The sequence below is a fragment of the Seriola dumerili genome, unplaced genomic scaffold, assembly GCF_002260705.1.
Source record: "Seriola dumerili isolate Sdu_G_001 unplaced genomic scaffold, Sdu_1.0 BDQW01000017.1, whole genome shotgun sequence".
NCBI lineage: Eukaryota > Metazoa > Chordata > Actinopteri > Carangiformes > Carangidae > Seriola > Seriola dumerili.
In genome coordinates, this window is record NW_019174272.1 from 14,204,962 (window position 1) to 14,224,542 (window position 19,581).

The 19,581-nt window shown below is 42.3% G+C and overlaps 1 protein-coding gene across 1 annotated transcript in view; it reads right to left on the reverse strand.

Annotated features, from left to right (window-relative positions):
* Nucleotides 1-19,581, reverse strand: part of LOC111227530 (voltage-dependent N-type calcium channel subunit alpha-1B-like) — a 180,934-nt gene that overhangs the window by 5,061 nt on the left and 156,292 nt on the right. The window contains exons 40-48 of the mRNA XM_022753065.1: nt 18,416-18,566; nt 16,978-17,105; nt 15,675-15,771; nt 12,801-12,906; nt 11,069-11,176; nt 9,012-9,127; nt 8,228-8,409; nt 3,589-3,724; nt 2,641-2,760 (exon numbers count right to left, since the gene is read on the reverse strand). Coding sequence (XP_022608786.1) covers nt 2,641-2,760; nt 3,589-3,724; nt 8,228-8,409; nt 9,012-9,127; nt 11,069-11,176; nt 12,801-12,906; nt 15,675-15,771; nt 16,978-17,105; nt 18,416-18,566 — 1,144 coding nt within the window. The remainder of the gene's footprint in view (nt 1-2,640; nt 2,761-3,588; nt 3,725-8,227; nt 8,410-9,011; nt 9,128-11,068; nt 11,177-12,800; nt 12,907-15,674; nt 15,772-16,977; nt 17,106-18,415; nt 18,567-19,581) is intronic.

Consider the following 19,581-nt stretch of genomic DNA (forward strand, 5'->3'; position numbering starts at 1 on the left):
TCATTTCTAAATACTTTCTCCAGAACTGCTCCCAAGTAAAACACGAGTACTAGCAAACACTCAACTCAACACCTCATGTACTGTTGTGTGATGTTTGTTCAGCTGTAACAGAAAAATGACACACCGCAGGATGCAACAGAAACATTTCTCTGAGTTACTGCCCAGGACTCACTCCTGCTTCTTTCCGCACATCCTGGATGCAGTGACTCAGATCTCTAAGAGCACATCAGTATCCATTCCTTCAGTTCTTGCCTCCCAGGCTTGTTATTTGGAGAGGAGCTGACAATAGCATGCCTATATATCTGGCATTCCTTTGAAGAGTTCTTGAGATACGGCATTCATAAGGCCAAAAACATGTTTTGTGAGGTCACCATGACCTTGACTTTTGACCTTTTTGCACCAAAATCTAATCAGTTCATCCTTGAGTCCAAGTGAACGTTTGCACCAAATTTGAAGAAGTTCTGTCAAGGAGTTACTGAGATATCATGTCCACGAGAGTGGGACGGACATTTGGACGGACGGACAACAAAACAAAAACCAAAAACAATATCCAGCTCTGACTGTCTCCAGCTCTGTCTCCATCTCTGACTGTCTCTGGCTCTGTCTCTGGCTCTGGCTGTCTCTGGCTCTGTCTCTGGCTCTGTCTCTGGCTCTGTCTCTGGCTCTGTCTCTGGCTCTGTCTCTGGCTCTGACTGTCTCAGGCTCTGTCTCTGGCTCTGACTGTCTCAGGCTCTGACTGTCTCTGGCTCTGTCTCTGGCTCTGTCTCTGGCTCTGACTGTCTCAGGCTCTGTCTCTGGCTCTGACTGTCTCAGGCTCTGTCTCTGGCTCTGACTGTCTCAGGCTCTGACTGTCTCTGGCTCTGACTGTCTCAGGCTCTGACTGTCTCTGGCTCTGTCTCTGGCTCTGACTGTCTCAGGCTCTGTCTCCATCTCTGACTGTCTCTGGCTCTGACTGTCTCTGGCTCTGACTGTCTCAGGCTCTGACTGTCTCCGGCTCTGATTGTCTCAGGCTCTGACTGTCTCCGGCTCTGATTGTCTCAGGCTCTGACTGTCTCCGGCTCTGACTGTCAACAGCAGGCAGTTTCCAAAAGGCCAGCATTAATTGAATTGGCTAAAGGAGTTCTCTTCAAAAACATGAGAAACATAAGACAACAAGTCAACAAGGCCCACTCCCTCCTTACCTTCCTCTCATTCTGACTCCACATTCTCTCACTTCTACAGTAACCCAGTTACCAGCTTCCTCTGCCATGAATCTCGGGCCCAAATCCATTTGGAGCCACGACCATCTTTTCAGTTGGCAGCAGGAGAAAAATAATCCTGGACAAATAGCTGGCGGCTCGCCAGGATCTAATCAGATTACTGTAGACTTCTCCTCTGCAGTGAAAGTAGGATCAACAACAGCTCTTCCAAATGGGCTGTGAAAGGAATGCACTTTAAATGCCTCAATCGATCAATATCAACATCACTCAGGAAATGAGGGTTTCTCAGCATTAACCAGATTAAGAGTCCGAGCTCCTCCATGCTTTTTCAGTAGAAATGTTCCATGTGATGGTTCACTACACTGCTGTTTGGGTTGTTTTCAGTAATGTAGACGCGGCATCTTCTCAACAACTCTTCCTTCTCTGAGAATACTGAGCTGTGTTTCACAGGGTTAGGGTTAGTCTCTATGAGCTTTGCAAATTTGGGCAGTTTATCTCAGTCGTCCTGATAGATCCTCTCCTGTTCTGTCAGACTGGGTTTGAAGTGTCTGTGAGCATCGTCTTCAGGTCTCTCCACGGATGCTCTGTGGCTCAACAGTCAGAGACATGTCCTGAAGCCACTGTTGTCTTGGCTGTGTGCTTCAGGTCATTGTTGTGCAGATATGTGAACTGTGAACCCAGTGTCAGGTCACATTCACTCTGGAGCAGGTTTTCTTCAAGGGCCTCTCTGTGTTTGGCCACATTCATCCTTCCCTGAATCCTGACCAGCGTCCCTGTCCCTGCTGCGGAGAATCCCCCCTCCATAGCATGGTACTAGCACCACTATGTCTGTTTGAAGCATCTGGCTTTTTCTGGATTTAACTTCTTTTCTCTAAGCTATTCAGACACAGTTTGTTGCTTAACCCTAACCCTAACCCTTTTATGGATGTATTATAAGACCAGGATGCTAGATCTAAAATGGCACCAATTCAGTCATCGCTGAAAAAGTTTCTGTCCACAATGTGTGCCACATCAAAGGGTCTGAATACCTTTTACTATTACTTTTACTAAAAGAATTTGTTTTTTTTATTTTTAATACATTTGCAGTAATTAATAATAAACATGTTTTCTCTTTGTCATTTTGAGTTGTTGAGTGTAGATTGATGGACAAATTTTAAAGGAAATGTGAGACACAATAAAGTGAAGGGGTCTGAATACTTTCTGCTCCTTAATGAAACCAGAGTTTGGGAACGGTGGGTGGATTTACTGAGAGAGGCAATCGGTTTTATTAGCAGAATGACACCGAACATTACACTCTGCTGTGTTTTCTCTGCTAAACTCCCAATGGACCACAAAAACATTAAAAACCTAAAACTTAAAAGATCTTTAGGTCTAGTTGTTGACTGAAAACTGAGTCAAAATCAGGTGTGAAAATGAACACAGGAGAGTGAGGTGCAGCTACCTGCAGCTCAGCGCTGAGTCGAGGCATAGAAACAGCTCTGCCCTGGTTCTCCAGACCTGTGCCAGAGACTGGGATTGTACTGCTGCCACTGGTCTCCATCTTCTGCATCTCCACCGACTCCTGGAAACATGCACAGACTAATTGTTATTTTTCTTCTTTATCTCTCCTTAAAGGTGCCAGATGTAAGTTTTGCCATTGCAACAAAGCCAACGTTAGCATTAATAGCTAGGGATGAGTACTGAAAACCTGATATTAAACGAAATTTTTTTAAGACCAGAGTATCAATAAGCTCCAACGTTATCTGTTCTGCTCTCTGTACTTGAGACATTAAGAAAAGAGACCCTGCTCTTAGTGACCATGGCTTAGAGAACTAATCATTCAAAAGTGTGGTTAAATCTTTTGTACATAATGACAGAAACATCCAGTGAAAGTCTGTCACATACAGGTGGAGAAATGTACAATGTACAGTTTTCACCCGTCTGGGACCTTCTCGTCACTTTCTGGTACTAAGTCACTGCAATGTTCAGTCTGTCCTGAAGAAGTAGCTGCTCAGAGGACGTATTATAACCTTTTGTCAAATAAACATATAAACACAATGATGGCTGAAGCTCTTGGTAAGTAAACAGCTGCTAATGCTAACATTAGCTGTGTAGCAATAGCAAAACCCTACAAATAGCTCCTTAAGCAACATTATTCTTCAGTAGATGGTGAACTACTTGAACCCTGTGACGACACTTAGAGCTGCATGAAGTGATGTTGGTGAACAGGCAGGCTGGACTTCATATAATGACTGACAAAGTAAACATGACATGTTTCTACATTACATTCAGTCTAATGTACATTTCCACAGTATGAATTGCATCAACACAACAAAGTCATGTGACACTGAGCAGGAACAGATCACAACACCTGTACAGTCTCACATACACACCATTTGTTGGACAGTACCTGAATGACGGCAGTGTCTGGTGTGTCTTCTGACGGGCCCCTTGACATGGTTCTTTTAGTCTTAGCCCGGGGCCCTTCCCTGGGTTTCTCCATTACCCAGGAAGATGATGACTTGATGTTGTCATCATGATCTGGCCTGTGTGTTACAGCAGTCACAGCTCAACACAAGAATAATACTACAGTGTAAGTATTACAGATAACAGACTGACAACTGGAACTTCAGTTGATAAAATCTGACCATTCCTAATGATTTAGTACTGACCTGTGTTCCATAGTCCACAGTTGTACAAGCTGTAAAGCTACTGTGCAATAATTGATATACACTGTTCTGCAAGTATTAATTTCGAATGAATTTGTGAATTGAACAGTAACTAGAATCACCTCCGTGTGGTCGTATCCCTCTGCCACTCTGACTAGTTTCAGATTACATCCCTGTTTATCCAGAGTCATGTCAACTATGAACCATTTGTGTGAAATTGTCATAATTGCTGTGTGAAGTCTTGAGTTATGATTAAAAACGTTGCACTGACCTTGACCTTTGACCACTGCAATCTAATCAGTTCAACCTTGAGTCCAAGTAAATGTGCCAAATTTTAAGAAGTTCTGTCAAGGTGTTACTAAGATATCATGTCCACGAGAAAGAGATGGACGGACAGACAACCCTAAAAAAAAAAAAAGTCTCGGACCTCGCCGGCGCAGAGGGATAAAAATCGAGGTGATGAAAATGGAAAGTGAAATGAAAAATGGAGTGAAAGATTATCAAGTGATTTGACGAATTTAAAGCTGATTTGATGAAAACATAGCCAAGTTTCATCATATTTCCTGCCTCACATTCATCGTTCATCATTCACAAAATTTACCATTTATCATTTCAGGGAAGTGATAGAATATATATATATTATAATAAAAATAGAAGTAATGTAAATACTTATGAAGAATAGATTGATAAATTCAAAATTTAAATGTTTACTCTCTCACCTGAAAAAATATCTAAACTTAAGATTCTCTGTCAGCACTTCTCTGTCTGGATTGGGCAGAAGCAATAAAAACTGCTGTAAACAATTAATGCAAAACCCTTTTCCAAATAAAATGTGAATCAAGAAGAATTTTTCAAATCAACTGACAATTTTTTATCAGTTTCTCAATTCCCATACATTTCATCACTTCCATTCATTTTTTCAGTTGTTTTTTGTTACGTCCTCCCGTGAGGCAGCTTTCCTGAAATGATAAATAAATGATGAATATTACTCAGTCAATGCGATGAAACACAGTTGTTTTTGTCATTGTTTCAACCAAATCGGCTCTAAAATCACTTGATGAATTTATCACTCTATTATTTATTTCACTGGCATTTTCATCATCTCCATTTTTGTTAATTTGTTAATTTAGTTCATTTTTGTTACTTCCATCCTTCATACACAGAAGTCTGAATAGAAGAAGCTTGTCAGATGAGGTGAAATGCCTTTGACTGAGCACCTCTCTGTACCCATTATACAACCAGCTAATTTATTGATCTGAATAAATACTATGTAGACTGCCAGTGAGCAAAATACATACATAGCAGACAAGCTTGGAATCAAACCCCCTACAGATGGTCTCCATCTGAGATCAGGATCTACTTTGCTACCTATGAGGCAGACTTATGTTTCTCTGTCAAGGTTCAAGCTGTCCCAGCCCTGAGGCCTCCAACATCCACATTGATTTATAGTCCACAGTAGAATTTCCCCTTCTGATTGTTATTACAGCAACACAACACTAAAGTTGCGTTGATGAGTCATGAATTATCAGACAGTGTGGATTATCCTCCTCAAGTAATCATGAGTCTTTGCCTTTGTATGGTGGCCCCTGAGGACAAAGTACATACAAAAGAGAAAGCACAAATATTTAAGGGCAAGTTAACATAGGAGCCTAATTTTGAAGAAGTTCCATCAAGGCGTTACTTGGGGTTACTTGTGTCAATGAGATTGAGATTGGTGTACAGCCCAACGGACAACCCAAAAACAATATGCCCTTGGTTCTGACTGTCGCCAGCATGGAGGAATAGAAACACGAGAAATACCAAAACACAAGGAGTGAAAATACAAACATGAAGTTAGACACGCTCAAATACAAAGACGCAGATACAGAAACAGAAACAGGTGTAATTCAGCAGTGATGGGCTCGATTTGGACAAGTAGCTACATTATACAGAGCTGAGGGTCTGATGGTCATTCCATTGAACAATGGAATATTATGTACTTAGGCTCAAATTCAAATATTCCACGCTGTCAAAAAATCACATGCTGCCATTATTTTGACTGTCTTTGGAGATGCTGGATTAGCTTGTCTCCTGCTATCCTAGCTAGCTAGTAAGCTTGTGGGTAGGCAACATTACCCTAAGATTACTTAGCAAACTAGCCAACAACACTTCTAATAGTCCAGCTGAAAATGTGACTCACAACTTACAAATTACTTTGAGAGTTGTGAGTGTGTGTGTGTGTGTGTGTGTGTGTGTGTGTTTGTGTTTGTGTGCGTGTGCGTGTGTGTGTGTGTGTGTGTGTTTGTGTGTGTGTGTGTGTGTGAAATGAATGCGTTACCCTTCATGTTTGTACTTTCTCTCTTGTATGTGCTTTATCTTCAGGGGCCACCGTAACTTTGTGCTGGAGAGCAGCGATCATGGCGAGGAGGGTTTTGGTAAATCACAGAACATAAAGCTGCTTGTCATTTACCTTTATTCATCACACACTGCCATCGCTGAACGCATGTTGGACGAAGCACAAGCACATCAAGCAGTGAAGTCACAGCTGTATTTCAATGTCGTAGCCCTGACATGCAACACCTGTGAAGAGGTGCACATCAGCTGCCCTCTGTGGAGCTCAGTATTCTAATCACAGCTCAGTAGAGAAGCATAAATCTGCCTCTAGTCCCCAATCATAGTTTTGATAATATCCAACCCTGGCCTTGATGTGGTGAACATGACCTGTAAACTGTAAACCTCCACTCATGGTGCATCAGGTCTACCTTGTCTTTATTGTTTTGACACAGTAAATGTGAACTTAGATTTTAGTTTTGATTGTGTTTATTGGATTCATGCGGTAAATGACATCGTAGTGTTTGGTCTTGATGTGATAAACCTGACCTCAGTCTCAGTCTCAGGACCAGACTTAATGTAAGCTTTTTTCAGGTGCAGATGTGATGCATTCTACCCCAAACATCTGGACTGTATTTATCAGACAGGCGCAGCAGGCTGGAGTCTCTCTCACCTCTGTGTGTGAGCATATAAGTGAGGATCACATAAATGATAGGAGGAGACATTTTGTATTCCACTGCAGTCACTGAGGTCGTTCAATTGGCCACAGTCAGTTTTGCAGGGTTAGTTCTCCGCCTCTGAAGAGTCATAGTCATAAACAGTGCAAGAGCCACAAGTGAGGTTGTAGCAGCGGAAAGCAACATGCGTTAAATATAGAACTACAACGACTTTATACACAACAGAGCTTTTCTTCTGTTTCTTCTTCTATTGAAATGAACGTTTTGCCTCAGTATTAACATCAACACCATCTCCACCTCCTCCTGCCCCCAGCTGCTCTCTATCTCTCTCTATCACCGTCTTTTCTTGCCTGAGGTTGGTGATCTCATAGAAATCCCACCATGTTCTCTTCACTCACAGTCTGGTGTTAAGAGCTGCTGCTGCTGCTGACATGTGTCCAGTCTCAGTAAATCTGTCTCTCAGTATACGTAGACTGGGACCCAGAAGTAAAGATCCTCTATGACAGAAGATGACACATTACAGGCAGCGCTGGTAAGACATGGTCTACACTTCCTGTCTCCTAGGGCGAGGTCGCTTGTTCATGTCAAAACATAACGATACAACACTAGATACAGTATGAATTTAAACCTGATTTTGCTGCTTGTTTTACTCTGTTATCTTTTATCTGATCAACCCAGAACAAGATCGTATCAGTCTAATACTCTCTGTTTTCCCTCCGTCCCCAGTTCAATAATAATAACAACAGTAACAGTATTATGAAGCAAAGAAACATGTTTTATTTCAGATTAAATTTTTAATTCATTGTTATACCTATAGCTCCTTCTAAACTTCTGTGGTTACAAAGCCTCAGCAGCTCTACTGCAGCAGTGAAACCAGAACCAGAACCAACAGAGAGAAGAGATCTGTGTTGACAGTTTGTTGCTGAGACAGAGACACGTCTGGATAAAGTTAATTTTCTCCTGATTTGTCTAAAAATGTCATTTTAATGTCAGAATGTTCTGAAGATCTGTGGCTTATGAAAAATTGATCTAATATTTATTTCAGTGATTATGAGGAGAAAAAAATCATAATGTGTGATCAGGTTCACTTCTCCTATTGGAGTCAACAGACTCAGACCTGCTGCTGGTCTCCTAAAAGGGGGGGGGGCATCAACTCCTTTCTCAACTGTCTCTGCCCAAAGTAAATCTAGCACCTCAGTCTTTATTTCTAAAGGGTAAGTCAGAACTTCATTTTTAGCCTGGATGTTTCTACACCTAATCCTGCTGTAACCTTCATTGAAAGTGTTCTATGTGAAGCCACACTTGGTTTTTACTGTGGATGTAAAAGACCCCAGTGTAGTTTTTAGTCTTGATGTGGAACATGAAGTTTGAGTTCCTGAAGCGTTGAACTTACAGCGTGCCTCCGTTGTTGAGCGAGTTGGAGCTAGGTCTGGTCTGTGGCTGGAACTTGGCATGGGGTTTGGGCTGAGGCTGAGGCATGCTGGGAGGCTCCACACTGTTTAACATCATAGGCATGTCTTTCTCCTGCATGTGAGTCAGAGGCAGCAATGGCTTAAACAGAGTCCCGACCTTGCACTGTGGAGGAGAGATGGATGGCAACATGCTGAAGACATTCAGAGGCAGCAGGCAGAATATTGTTGGACCCAGATGTGACAACAGCGGCTCTGTGCCGCCCAGATGTGGACACTGGGACCAAAATATTCATTTCTGGCAGTCATGCTTGTGTGTGGTACATTTGTGTGCATCTGCGTGAGTGTGTGTGTATGCGGAAACAAACATACACCTTTGCATGTGCAAGGTTGCAAATAACCACCAACCAGCAGCCAAACGCAGATTCATCTTTGGCTGTGGCTTGTGACTGTGCCTTTAATACAAACTGTGTCATTAGGAAACCAATCAGTGCTTTTACTCTGAAAACATTCAACTGGGGAGCCAGTTGATCGAATTTGTAATCCACCATTGGATTGCTGGTGGATACAAAAGCATCTTTGCATGTGTGTATTCATGCAGTCAATACAGTGTGTATCAATGTGTGCAAACACAATGTAAGTGGGAACATGCATAAAGGTTTGCACTACTGCATCCAGTGTTTGTGTGCTTTAATGTGTGTGTGTGTGTGTGTGTGTGTGTGTGTGTGTGTGTGTGTGTGTGTGTGTGTGTGTGTGTGGATGTTGTACCTGGGTTCCAGATGAGTTCTGCTGCTGCTGCTGCTGCTGCCTCTGTGCTCGATTCTGCTTGTAGTAGTCGAAGATCATGAGGGCTGCATAAACCTTCCCTACTGTCAGTTCATTGGCTGAGGAGGTGAGGAGAGAAGAAGTGATGTGAGGAAGGTAGAGAGGAGGGAGAGAAGAGGAGATTCTGCTGACTCATTCATCCCTCCACCATTCATCTCTGCTGGCTGCTTGTCTCTCTAATGGTTTAGTTTTAGAAAACAAACTTTTTAATGTGAATGATTTGATTAATTCACAGCAGGGAATAAAAAAGGAACAAAACAAAACAAAACAAGCATCATGACAGGATTGACAGTGTAGTTAGGTGGTGCCAACAAAAGGTGGCAGCAAAAACAAAGCTCACAACTGTCTGAATTTTTTTCTTTTGCATGCACTCAGGTGGATGGACACACTGACATATACCATGAAGTCTAAAGATGACCGGGTCTTCTCTGTTTGGGCCCCCCCCCCCCCTCTTTGGAGCAACCTCACAGAGGAGATTAGACTGGCGAGCTACTCAGCCTCTTTTAAATTCCACTTAAAGACAGATTTTTATAGGTGAGCTTTCTCAGGACTCAGGGTCTGAATCTACTTCTGTCTAAATCTATTATTATATTAAGTCATCCTCCTGTTTCTTATCCATTAATTTAATAATTTTAGACTGTTTTATGTCATTTTTACTGAACCTCACTAGTCTGTGGTTCCCTGATGGTAGAATGAGCTACTGAGTGCTATCAGAACAGGGCGTCCCTCTCTATCTTCAAGAATTTCTTGAGGACTCATCTCTTCCAAGATCACCTCCTTTCCTAAAACCCTAACCTGTCTACCTAGCACTTACTATGCATTTTTGGTGCACTTCCTTATACAATCTCCTTGCACCTATTAAATAGATGTAGGAGTTAATACTTACACCAAGGTTTCCTACTGCACTAAAGCTTACTGAAGTTCTTCACTTGGAAGTTGCGACTTCCAAAAGACTAAAATGGACATCTAATGACCACTAGAGTCTGGCTCCAACAGGGGGTCAATCCCCATAGAATCACATGTTACAATGTCCATCTTTACAGCAGAAATAAACATGTTTACAGCCTGGTACAAAAACTGTTTTGGTCTCTAGAGCTAATTTCCTCCTTCATGACACCTGTGGCTTCAAGTTATGGAGGATTAAGGGCGTGGCCACTTTGAGTGACAGGTGGGTGACTGTAGTCTCAGCTCCACATGTGCACCTCTTTGTCCCCCCCATTAGCTGGGGGTTCAGTGGTGTCAGGTACTGGCAAGATGGCAACGGTGGAGCAGCTCACTCTGAACAGCTCTTCTTTATTTACAGTCTATGATCTCCTCCTCCCCTGTTTGTTTGTATGCGTGTGTGTGTGTGTGTGTGGGTGTTTGTGCGTGCGTGTGCACACCTGGTGGCAATCTACTCATCTCCTCCTGCTCAAGTGCTCCAGCTCACCCTTCACTCCGCACCAGATTGTCTGGCCTGCTTCAGTGGTAGAAACTCTCTATGCTGACCTGGTTTCCCCTGTGCCTCAGTGATCTCTTCATCCAGACCAGAACTCCAGACCACACCTCAGACCTCAGTCTTCAGCCAGACATCATCTCACCTCCTCAGCCTGCCTCCATCCTCGCCCTTCACCACCCCTCACCAACCCCATTCAACTATTTACCTAATAAATACCTTGCCAACACTCCCACTGAGTCTTGTGTCTGCATCTGGGTCCAAAGATCACTCGAACCATCACGTTCAGCTTTCTATTGTATCGACATCTCTCCTTTGAAAACTGCATACGCAAATGTTTTTTCACAATCCATCAACGGGTCTGACAGATGGTGAAGAGGTGCAAATCCAAAGCACCTTGTTTAACATAAAAGCAGCCAAATACCTGATACATACTGTCACCATAGTAACGACCCAGAGTAATTAATGACATACGTTATAAAGAACTTGTCTTTAGTAGGTTGAGCTGTTCAGGTGACTGTGTGACAGCTCGTGTTCAAAATGAGAACAATGGTGACATGCTTACGTTTATGTGGTGTCACCAGCAGGTCCATGGTCTTCTGTGAGAGGTTGGGCCACACTGTGGACAACTCCTTCTTTAACTCAGCATCAGACAGTCGCTGAGCTACCATACCTAGAAATCCACAGAGAAAAATAAACAGATTTTTTTACCTTCTTTATTAAAACACATACTGTAGATCAACTGCTGGTCACAGCACAACACACCGGACAGAGTTTAAAAGAATGGGAGAGAAACATCTTCCAAATAGTTCAATCTAGATTTATGACACAAAGCAAGAAAGTGTTGTGAAGGAGTCGAGGCACAAAGAGAAATCCTCAATAAAAAACACTGATAGAGCCCAACACAGCACAAAGGCTGTCAAACACACCGTCACTGTGGTTGGGACTGGCTGCTGCAGTGAGGTGATGAATGTAGACATGTGTCATCTGTCATTTGCTTTTACCTCATCAGTTATTTGGAAACATTTTAAGTGCTTTGCAAAAATTGGCATTATTTGATAAAGTAGTTAAATTAGTGACCCACTATATAGTCAACCTGCATCATATGCAGATCATACTTATCTAGTTCAGAGGTGGGGCATTAAACCACATACAATTTCTCACCATTGAGCAGACAGTAAAAAAGAACTAAGTCATCTTCAGTTGGTCTGAAATGCAGCTGGAACCTTTATTGGCTCAAGAACACAGTTCATCTATAACCACTCACCAGGTGCAAGATATGGACTGAATTGTTGGGTCTCACAAATAATATTATAAAAAGAATGGTCTAAACCAGAGGTCTGTACTATGAAACAGGTTCAGCATACCCAGGATAACTTTCAGTTATCGGGTTTAACTGTAACACTGTCTGTCCTGATAACCTGTACTGTGAAGCTGGTTATCACCTGGTTCAGTTAACTCTGGGTTTACCTGTCCAGGTACAAACACGTTCATGTGAAAGAGGCGGCGTTGTTAATTATAAGAAACATCGTCACAACCATGAATAATGTGTTAATATGATATGAGCACGAACACTGATACCTGCAGGTAAATTCAGTTATAGTGACATCATAAAGTGATATTCAACAAGGTGAAATGTAAACAACATGATCACATGACAAAAAAGAAACACTGGAAATAAATTGTAATTATTAAGGTCAGACTGAAGATATATTGTAAATAAGTGCATTAATTATCAGTAAGTTTCTTACTGAGCATTTTCTCTTTCATCTGATGATGAACAAACTGTTATGAACATGTGAAGCAGATTAAACAGTTAAAGTTGATGTCAGACTTTGTGCTGCTTGATGAGTCAGTCTGACTGAAATGTTCATTTATAATCATGGACCTATTAAACAGTGTGTGGATCACTGTTGGTTTAAAGAAGATTAATGAATCTGTGTTGACTTGGCTCTGAGCTTCATTTCTAACGTTCAACTTTAGGTGTCACTGTAAGCAGATATATAGTTTTTCCTTGTGATTCATCAGCCTATGTAAAAGCTCAACTAGGGACAAGAGTTAAGAGAAAATTTGCAAAAGCAATAAACTCTTTGTATTGGAACTATGTTAAAAGGCATCATACCTATTAAATAAATAAATAAACTAAAAGACTAAGCTAAAATTTAACTATAGCCTTTGATTCAATTCAACTCATTTAAATTCTTGCGATGGAGAAAAAGAGAGAGCCTTTACATGAGTCCATTCTACTGTTTTTTTATTATCTTCTATTGTAATGGTGCGTGTTGTGTTTCTCTGACCCGAGGCCAGTTTGATCTCCAGGGCGGTGCGAATCAGGGCCATCAGGGTGGACGTGAAGTGGACGGTGTTGTCGTCAGCGATGGGCATGTTCATTTTGACCAGACGCTGAGGAGAGGAGACGGGTGGTGACAGATACACGTTAGATCAGGTAGTGATAACGAACCAATCAGAACATAAAATTCACACAGAGAAATCAATCTGTGTGCTGCTGTGATCAAACAGCCGGCATGAATTCATTCTAACTTTGGTTTCATGTTTTACATTTGGCCACGTTGATAAAATGTTACTGTGACTCAGGTCAGCACACAAAAAGCTTTCTCTACAGGTACGTACAGAGGAGACAAACTAGACATTCACATTCACTGCTATTGGCTACAGTATGCACTATGCTGCAAGTCAAAGTGCACTGGTGCAAGACTGACATTGACCGAAAAGAAGGTGAGAGAAGGCATGTAAACGCATAACCATGGAGGTGCCTCGGCAGTCGCAGGAGCTCGACTCTGTGGTTGTCAACTTGGAGTTGAGGAGGTTGTGTATACTCTACATGTGTAGTGGCAGCTAGCAATACAAAGTGTCCATTCCACCAAGCTTGGGCAGCCTTAGCAGGAAGATTTGGTTCACATAGGACTAATGGCACCACTAGATGCTACAGATATAGAATGATGTGTTGCTGAAAGAGTTGAGCTCCCCTGAACACAAAAAGCATTCATATACATGTGCTCTCAGTGGCAGTGCAGAGAGTAAGAAAGACCAGAGTCAGAATGAGACGTGGATGGAGAGCTCAGGGGCAAGCAAGTACACACACACACACACACACACACACACACACACACACACACACACACACACACACACACAAACCTTCTTGTCTTAGTATATTCATGGGTACCCACCATTGATATAATGCATTTCCCAGCCCCTTGACCCTAACCTTACCCATCAGAACTGAAAGCCTAACCCTAACCCTGACCACACAGCTCACCCTGACCCTGGTCTCATTCTACCAAGCCTTATGCTGAGAACACACTGCCTATGTTGCATGTGTGTGGCGGCTGTGTCGCTGAACTGCTGAGGCTCGCACACATGTGTGTGGGTTCACATTGACTGCATGTCCACGTGATCTAGAACCTGTGTGTCCACCTTAACCTGTTAACATCGGACAATCTGCGACCGCCACACATACGCAACACAGCCACTGTGCCCAAACCCTAAAACAGGTCCCTAGAGTATAGTAGAACAAGTCCCCTCCCCACCCCCCACCCCCCCGACACACACACATACAGTACATACATTGCAAATGGTCACACATTCACCCAAACATACGTACACACACAACCACAGGCTGCACAACCAATTAGAGACAGTGACATCAGCAGCTGGAAACTTCAAAGACCAGCAGCTGTCTAAAAATAATGACATCGTATATGCTGCGTAGTAAATCTTAACCAGGTCTCATTTGTTTACATTTTTACATGTTGATTGATACATTGTGTTCACATTGACTTCATACAACCTCAACCTGGTATCAACATGCAATCCACATCTGGATTTGTTATCTGATAATGACGTCTGATCAGGGGCCTTTGAATTTACAACTGGGGCCAGATGCATAAAACTCTGTAGATTCATGACTAAAACTATGTGTACACACAAATCCAGAAATATACATACACATTCTTTACATGAGAATGAGAAGCCGTGCGTACACATGGTTTTGCTTTATAAATCTCACTCATTGAGAAATTGTGCAAGAAATGGTGTACGCATGGTTTTTGTGTGTCCACATCATTTATGCATCTGGCCCCTGGTGTTGTATGAAGATGTGGATTATTAGGAAGTCAGAGCTCATGACAGAAAAGGAAGCCAGAGGAAGCCTGGAAAACATTTCTGGCACATGCGCCCAGTGAGCTTTAATTTGAATGAAACTGGTTAATACATTATACATGCATGGAAGACATCTATATATAGCCTTGCTAACTAGGCTTATAGGTGCCAGTAGGGAAGCTTGCTAGCCCAACTGTTAGATCTGACCAGAGCACATGATACGTTCTCAAACTGTGCTCAGTTTTCCTGATTCAGACAGAATATTCAGATACCAATCACATATCAATATCAGGAAGAAATTGAATCTATGTCTTGTTTATCTTAATCAATATCAGTAAAAAATAAATCAATAAAATCACAATCACAGTGACATATTTTTGTTAATGCTGTGCAGCAGTAAACATTCTAACACAGAAAAACACAGACACACACACACAGACACACACACACTCATACACACACACACACACACACACACACACGCACAAATATTTCCAACAGTGGACAGACTGAGGTGACTGCGAGACAGAATGAGAGGGAAAAGGGAAGCAAAGACAGAACCACGAAGTGAAAAGCAATGCATAGAAAAAATGTCCTCCACTGAAAAGCAACAGAAGCTACACACACCCACCTGCTCACACACACACACACATACACACACACAAACACACACACACTCCACACTGCTCCACAAAATAAAACCCCAACCAGGGTGAACCATTCAAAGGAAATAGTGACATAGGAGCAAGTTTCCTCCATAAACATAATATATCTTAATTAACATGTTAATAATTAACAAGTCTGTTTAGTTAAGCTCTGTCATTATCATTAGTGATGGGTAGTAGCCCACACAAGAAGCTATGCTCAAAGAAACAGTAAAGACAGTAAAGATGAGGGAGGGGCTTACACCAAAAATATCAGAGCGCTAGCAAAAACAAAGTGAAGAAACGGGGGAACATTGCAGAGCACAGACACTGGCTTGAGTTCACGCCAGTGGAAGAAAAGGTTGTCGAGCACAGGGAAGAAGGTAGAGGAGGAAGAGGGTCTACCTTGTAGGAGACTCTTGGCGGACATTTCTTTCCCAAACCTAAGGGTGGGGACATGTGGAGCAGCATCTGATACATATCGAGGTACTTGATACGGCCACTTCACAGGGAAGGAAATCAAAAAGAAACAAAACCCAAACAGAGAAGGATGGGGAGTTTGAGAAGGAGGAGAGGAACGAAGGGAAGAAATCAACAAAACAAGAGGGAAACAATAATGGAAAGGAAAAACAGAAATCTGTTGTTAATAGATTTCCTAAAGTGAAATGTAGAGTGGATGACATCCTCGGCCACTGTAGCGGGGCGCTGGGATGCATCGCTGTGGAGTTTAGGATCCCTGAGAGGAAACATGGGATGGTAAAGAGTGAGTCTGGTGGGGGAGGGGAGAAGGGGAGAGAAGAGAGGAGGATGGGCTGACCCAAGACACAGGATGCTGATGGGAGGGAAGAGAAATGACAGCATTGTAACGGGGATGTCTGCCTCAGCATGCTTGCAAACATCCCACTGGTACTTCAACCAGGGTTCACAGAGACAAAGGTTTCAATGCCTCATAGCCTGACTTTCCTCCAGCGAACATCTTCATTAAAAGATCAAATCATATTCTTCATAAGGAGTTTAATCTGATTCAGCTGTTTTAAAGATCTGAATGTAGTCATCACAGAGGGTGCTTTTTATTTCAAAGTCTTGAAGACTTTTCAAGACTTTTCCTTTCAAGAATTTTTTAAACTTTTGAATCTGATAGAAATGGGAAGTAAAATGTGTCGGCCATCTTAAAATTACAGACAAGAGAAAGTAGGCATGGCAGGCGGCATGTTGAGACAGTGCCGTGGCTTTGAAAGCTTTGTTTCCACTCCGGCATCATCAACCAAAGCCAGTCAGTTTGGAGGGGCAGGTGCTAGACTAAAGGCGATTTCATTGGTGCACAGCCATTCAGTTAAAAGTTTCTTGGTATAGAGGTACACAAAGCACCCTAGTGACGGAAATGTCTGGTATTTGCAAACCTTGTATGCTACCCTATTAGGGCAGTTCTTCCCTAAGCCAAGGGGGGGTGAGATAACGCGTAACAAATTGTACATATCCTTATAGGAAATCCGTCCACTGTGGAAAAGAACAAGCACATAAATAAACAAACGTTCAGGACAGCTTCAAATAAAACAATGATCATCAGTGGGCTCACTGCATACAACAAGGTACAGGCATGAGGCCTGTGTATGAGGCCAGGGAAGAGAGCAGTAAGGTTAGGGCGTCTAGTCCCTCCACTTTACTTTGTATGATATTCTCTGGGGCTCAGGGGGAGGTTTGAACATACCACGCAGCCGGGTCGTACTCTGCCCAGACCCGGATGAACTCATCAAGGTGATGGGGTCCCAGGATGGAGGAGTCTCTGGTTAGGTACTCAAAGTTATCCATGATGACAGCCACAAATAGGTTCAGCATCTGGAACACAGACATTAGGTTGAGTTCTGTGTTCTAGCCTGCTTGCACCGCCATTTTGAAATTTTGGAGGGAAACAAATTCATCTCAGTGGCACTGGCATGATGAGCTGAAATCCTCACACACCTTCAGTGTTAAGTTCAACTTTGGTGAACTTTGACGTGCCAAGTTGTACAGTTGACCAATCACATGTTGACAGTGCTGACCACTGAGGGAACAGAGATCCTGAATGTCCACAGCTAAGGAACCATCCACTTTTATTTAACCCTGCTCTGATGGAGCACCATAGTTTGAAAGAAAAGTTCATGTAAATGTTACAAATAAACTAGCAGTGAAGCTTTAGTATGCCAGCTAGCTCTCCAAGCTGGCCAAGTGAGCCAACTAGCTTGAAGAGCTATATTTGAGCATTTATGTTATGTTATTTATGTTTATGTTATGTTCCTGGCTGGCTAGCTTACTAGTGGTTAGCTGGCTAGCTACAGTAGATCATTATAGTCACTATGGTCCTGTTAAGACCTTGCATTAACATCCGTCTCAGGTGATCCAATCACAAGTGGACAGCTCTAAGTTCAAGTGGGAACGCACCCGAGACACATTGAGGATGCATTTGAGATCCGATCACTCAGACCACATTCAGAGGTGGTCTGGACCACATGTGGCCACATTCTTTTAGCAGTGTGAACACAGATGTGTCCTGGACCACACTGAAGGACCGCCTCCTCCACTGATGTCCTCTGTCAGAGTCCCAACACAGTCAACCCCAAAATCCCTTTTACTGTTTCAGATGGATAAAACCTGATTTCAGTGTGAGAGCTGTGAGCAGAGCATTGATTAACTCATGCCCCACCCTCTCTCTCTCTCTCTCTCTCTCTCTCTCTCTCTCTCTCTCTTACTACACATTGACAATGGACCGGTCTGTCTCTTTGGCTAAAAACAAAGATGCATACATGTTTATTTGCATATAAAACGGGGAAGTGAGATCCAATCACAAGTGGTCACTGAGACACATGTGGAGACACATTTTAAATCCAGGTGTGAACAGACGTACTTAGAGCTGACCACCTGTGATCAGATCATTGATCATTGTGTATCTTTTGCAACTCACTGTGGCAAAGCTCACCAGTCCAGGAAGTGAGGTGTGTAAAAAAGCATTTTATTTCAAATGCATGCTTGCAAAACATGAACTTAATAAGAAGAGCCACTGTGGTTCATGGAATATAAAAACTACAGCTTTTATATTTATTTACAATCCTGGTTACCTGACAGAATAAATCACAGGTTAGCAGTTACAGTGGAGGTGTGTCAGTACTGACCAGGAAGGAGCAGAGGAAGATAAAGGAGACAAAGTAGAAGTAGGCAAAATCACTGCCACACTCTTTCCCATGGGTCCCTGAGCGTTCATCACAGGCTCGGTGGCTCAAACATGACAACATGATCTCGTGCCAGGCCTCACCAGTTGCACTCCTGATACACAGAGACAGAGAAACACAGAGGAGACATAAAGGACTGGCAGCAGTTCAGGACTGTCCGCCCATCTGGGAGTCCAAGGGATAACCTTGTTTCTGGAAAACAGTCTGTATTTATTATTCAAGTGATCCAATATGCTCATGAGTCCAACGGGATAATTTACTCATTATCAAATTAATATAAATTGGAACCCTTGAATTTGCTAAGGAATCAGTGGGACGAAGATTTAGAGATCGTTTTCCTGATGAAGTTTGGAAGAAAGCTTTAGAAAGGATACATTCCTCTTCAATCCGCTCACGACATAGAATCATCCAGTTTAAGGCCTTGAATCGTCTTCGCTGGTCTGAAGCCAAGATGCTAAATTCATGCCGCGTCAACCCTGTGTTTGAATGATGCAGGGAAACACCAGCCACCCTTTCACATATGTTTTGGTTCTGTCCAAAACTAAAAATAGTTTCTGGCAGTTGATATTTAAAAGCTTCTCAGATGTTTTGGAGGTACCAACACAACCTTTTGCTGTTCCTGCAGTGTTTGGAGCACCTCCACAAGACGCACATCTTAGTCAGCGGGCAAAAAATATGATAGCTTCAGCATCTCTTTTAGCTAGATGACTTATACTGCTTAAATGCAACGATACATTTCCTCTAGCTTTTGGTCTACAGATTAAACAATAATAATAATAATAATAACCTTTATTTATAAAAGGTTATATAATATAAAGACCTTATGCACCATTTGACATTGGAGAAAATTCACTATACTTCGAGAGGGTGTGCTCAGAAATTCCATGCTTTTTTTTGTAGGGAAAATGGATGCAACGGATACTGCAGTTCTGTAAAACTGACTACTTTGTTTTTGTTATTACTCTCTGTTGGAGCAGATCAAAGGGGGAGAGGACACATTGTCTTTGTCCACCTGTATCAGTGATTATTACATTCTGTATGACTTACCAATAAAAACTCTTTGAATAATAATGTGCTCATGAGATATGTACTGTATATATATACTGTAT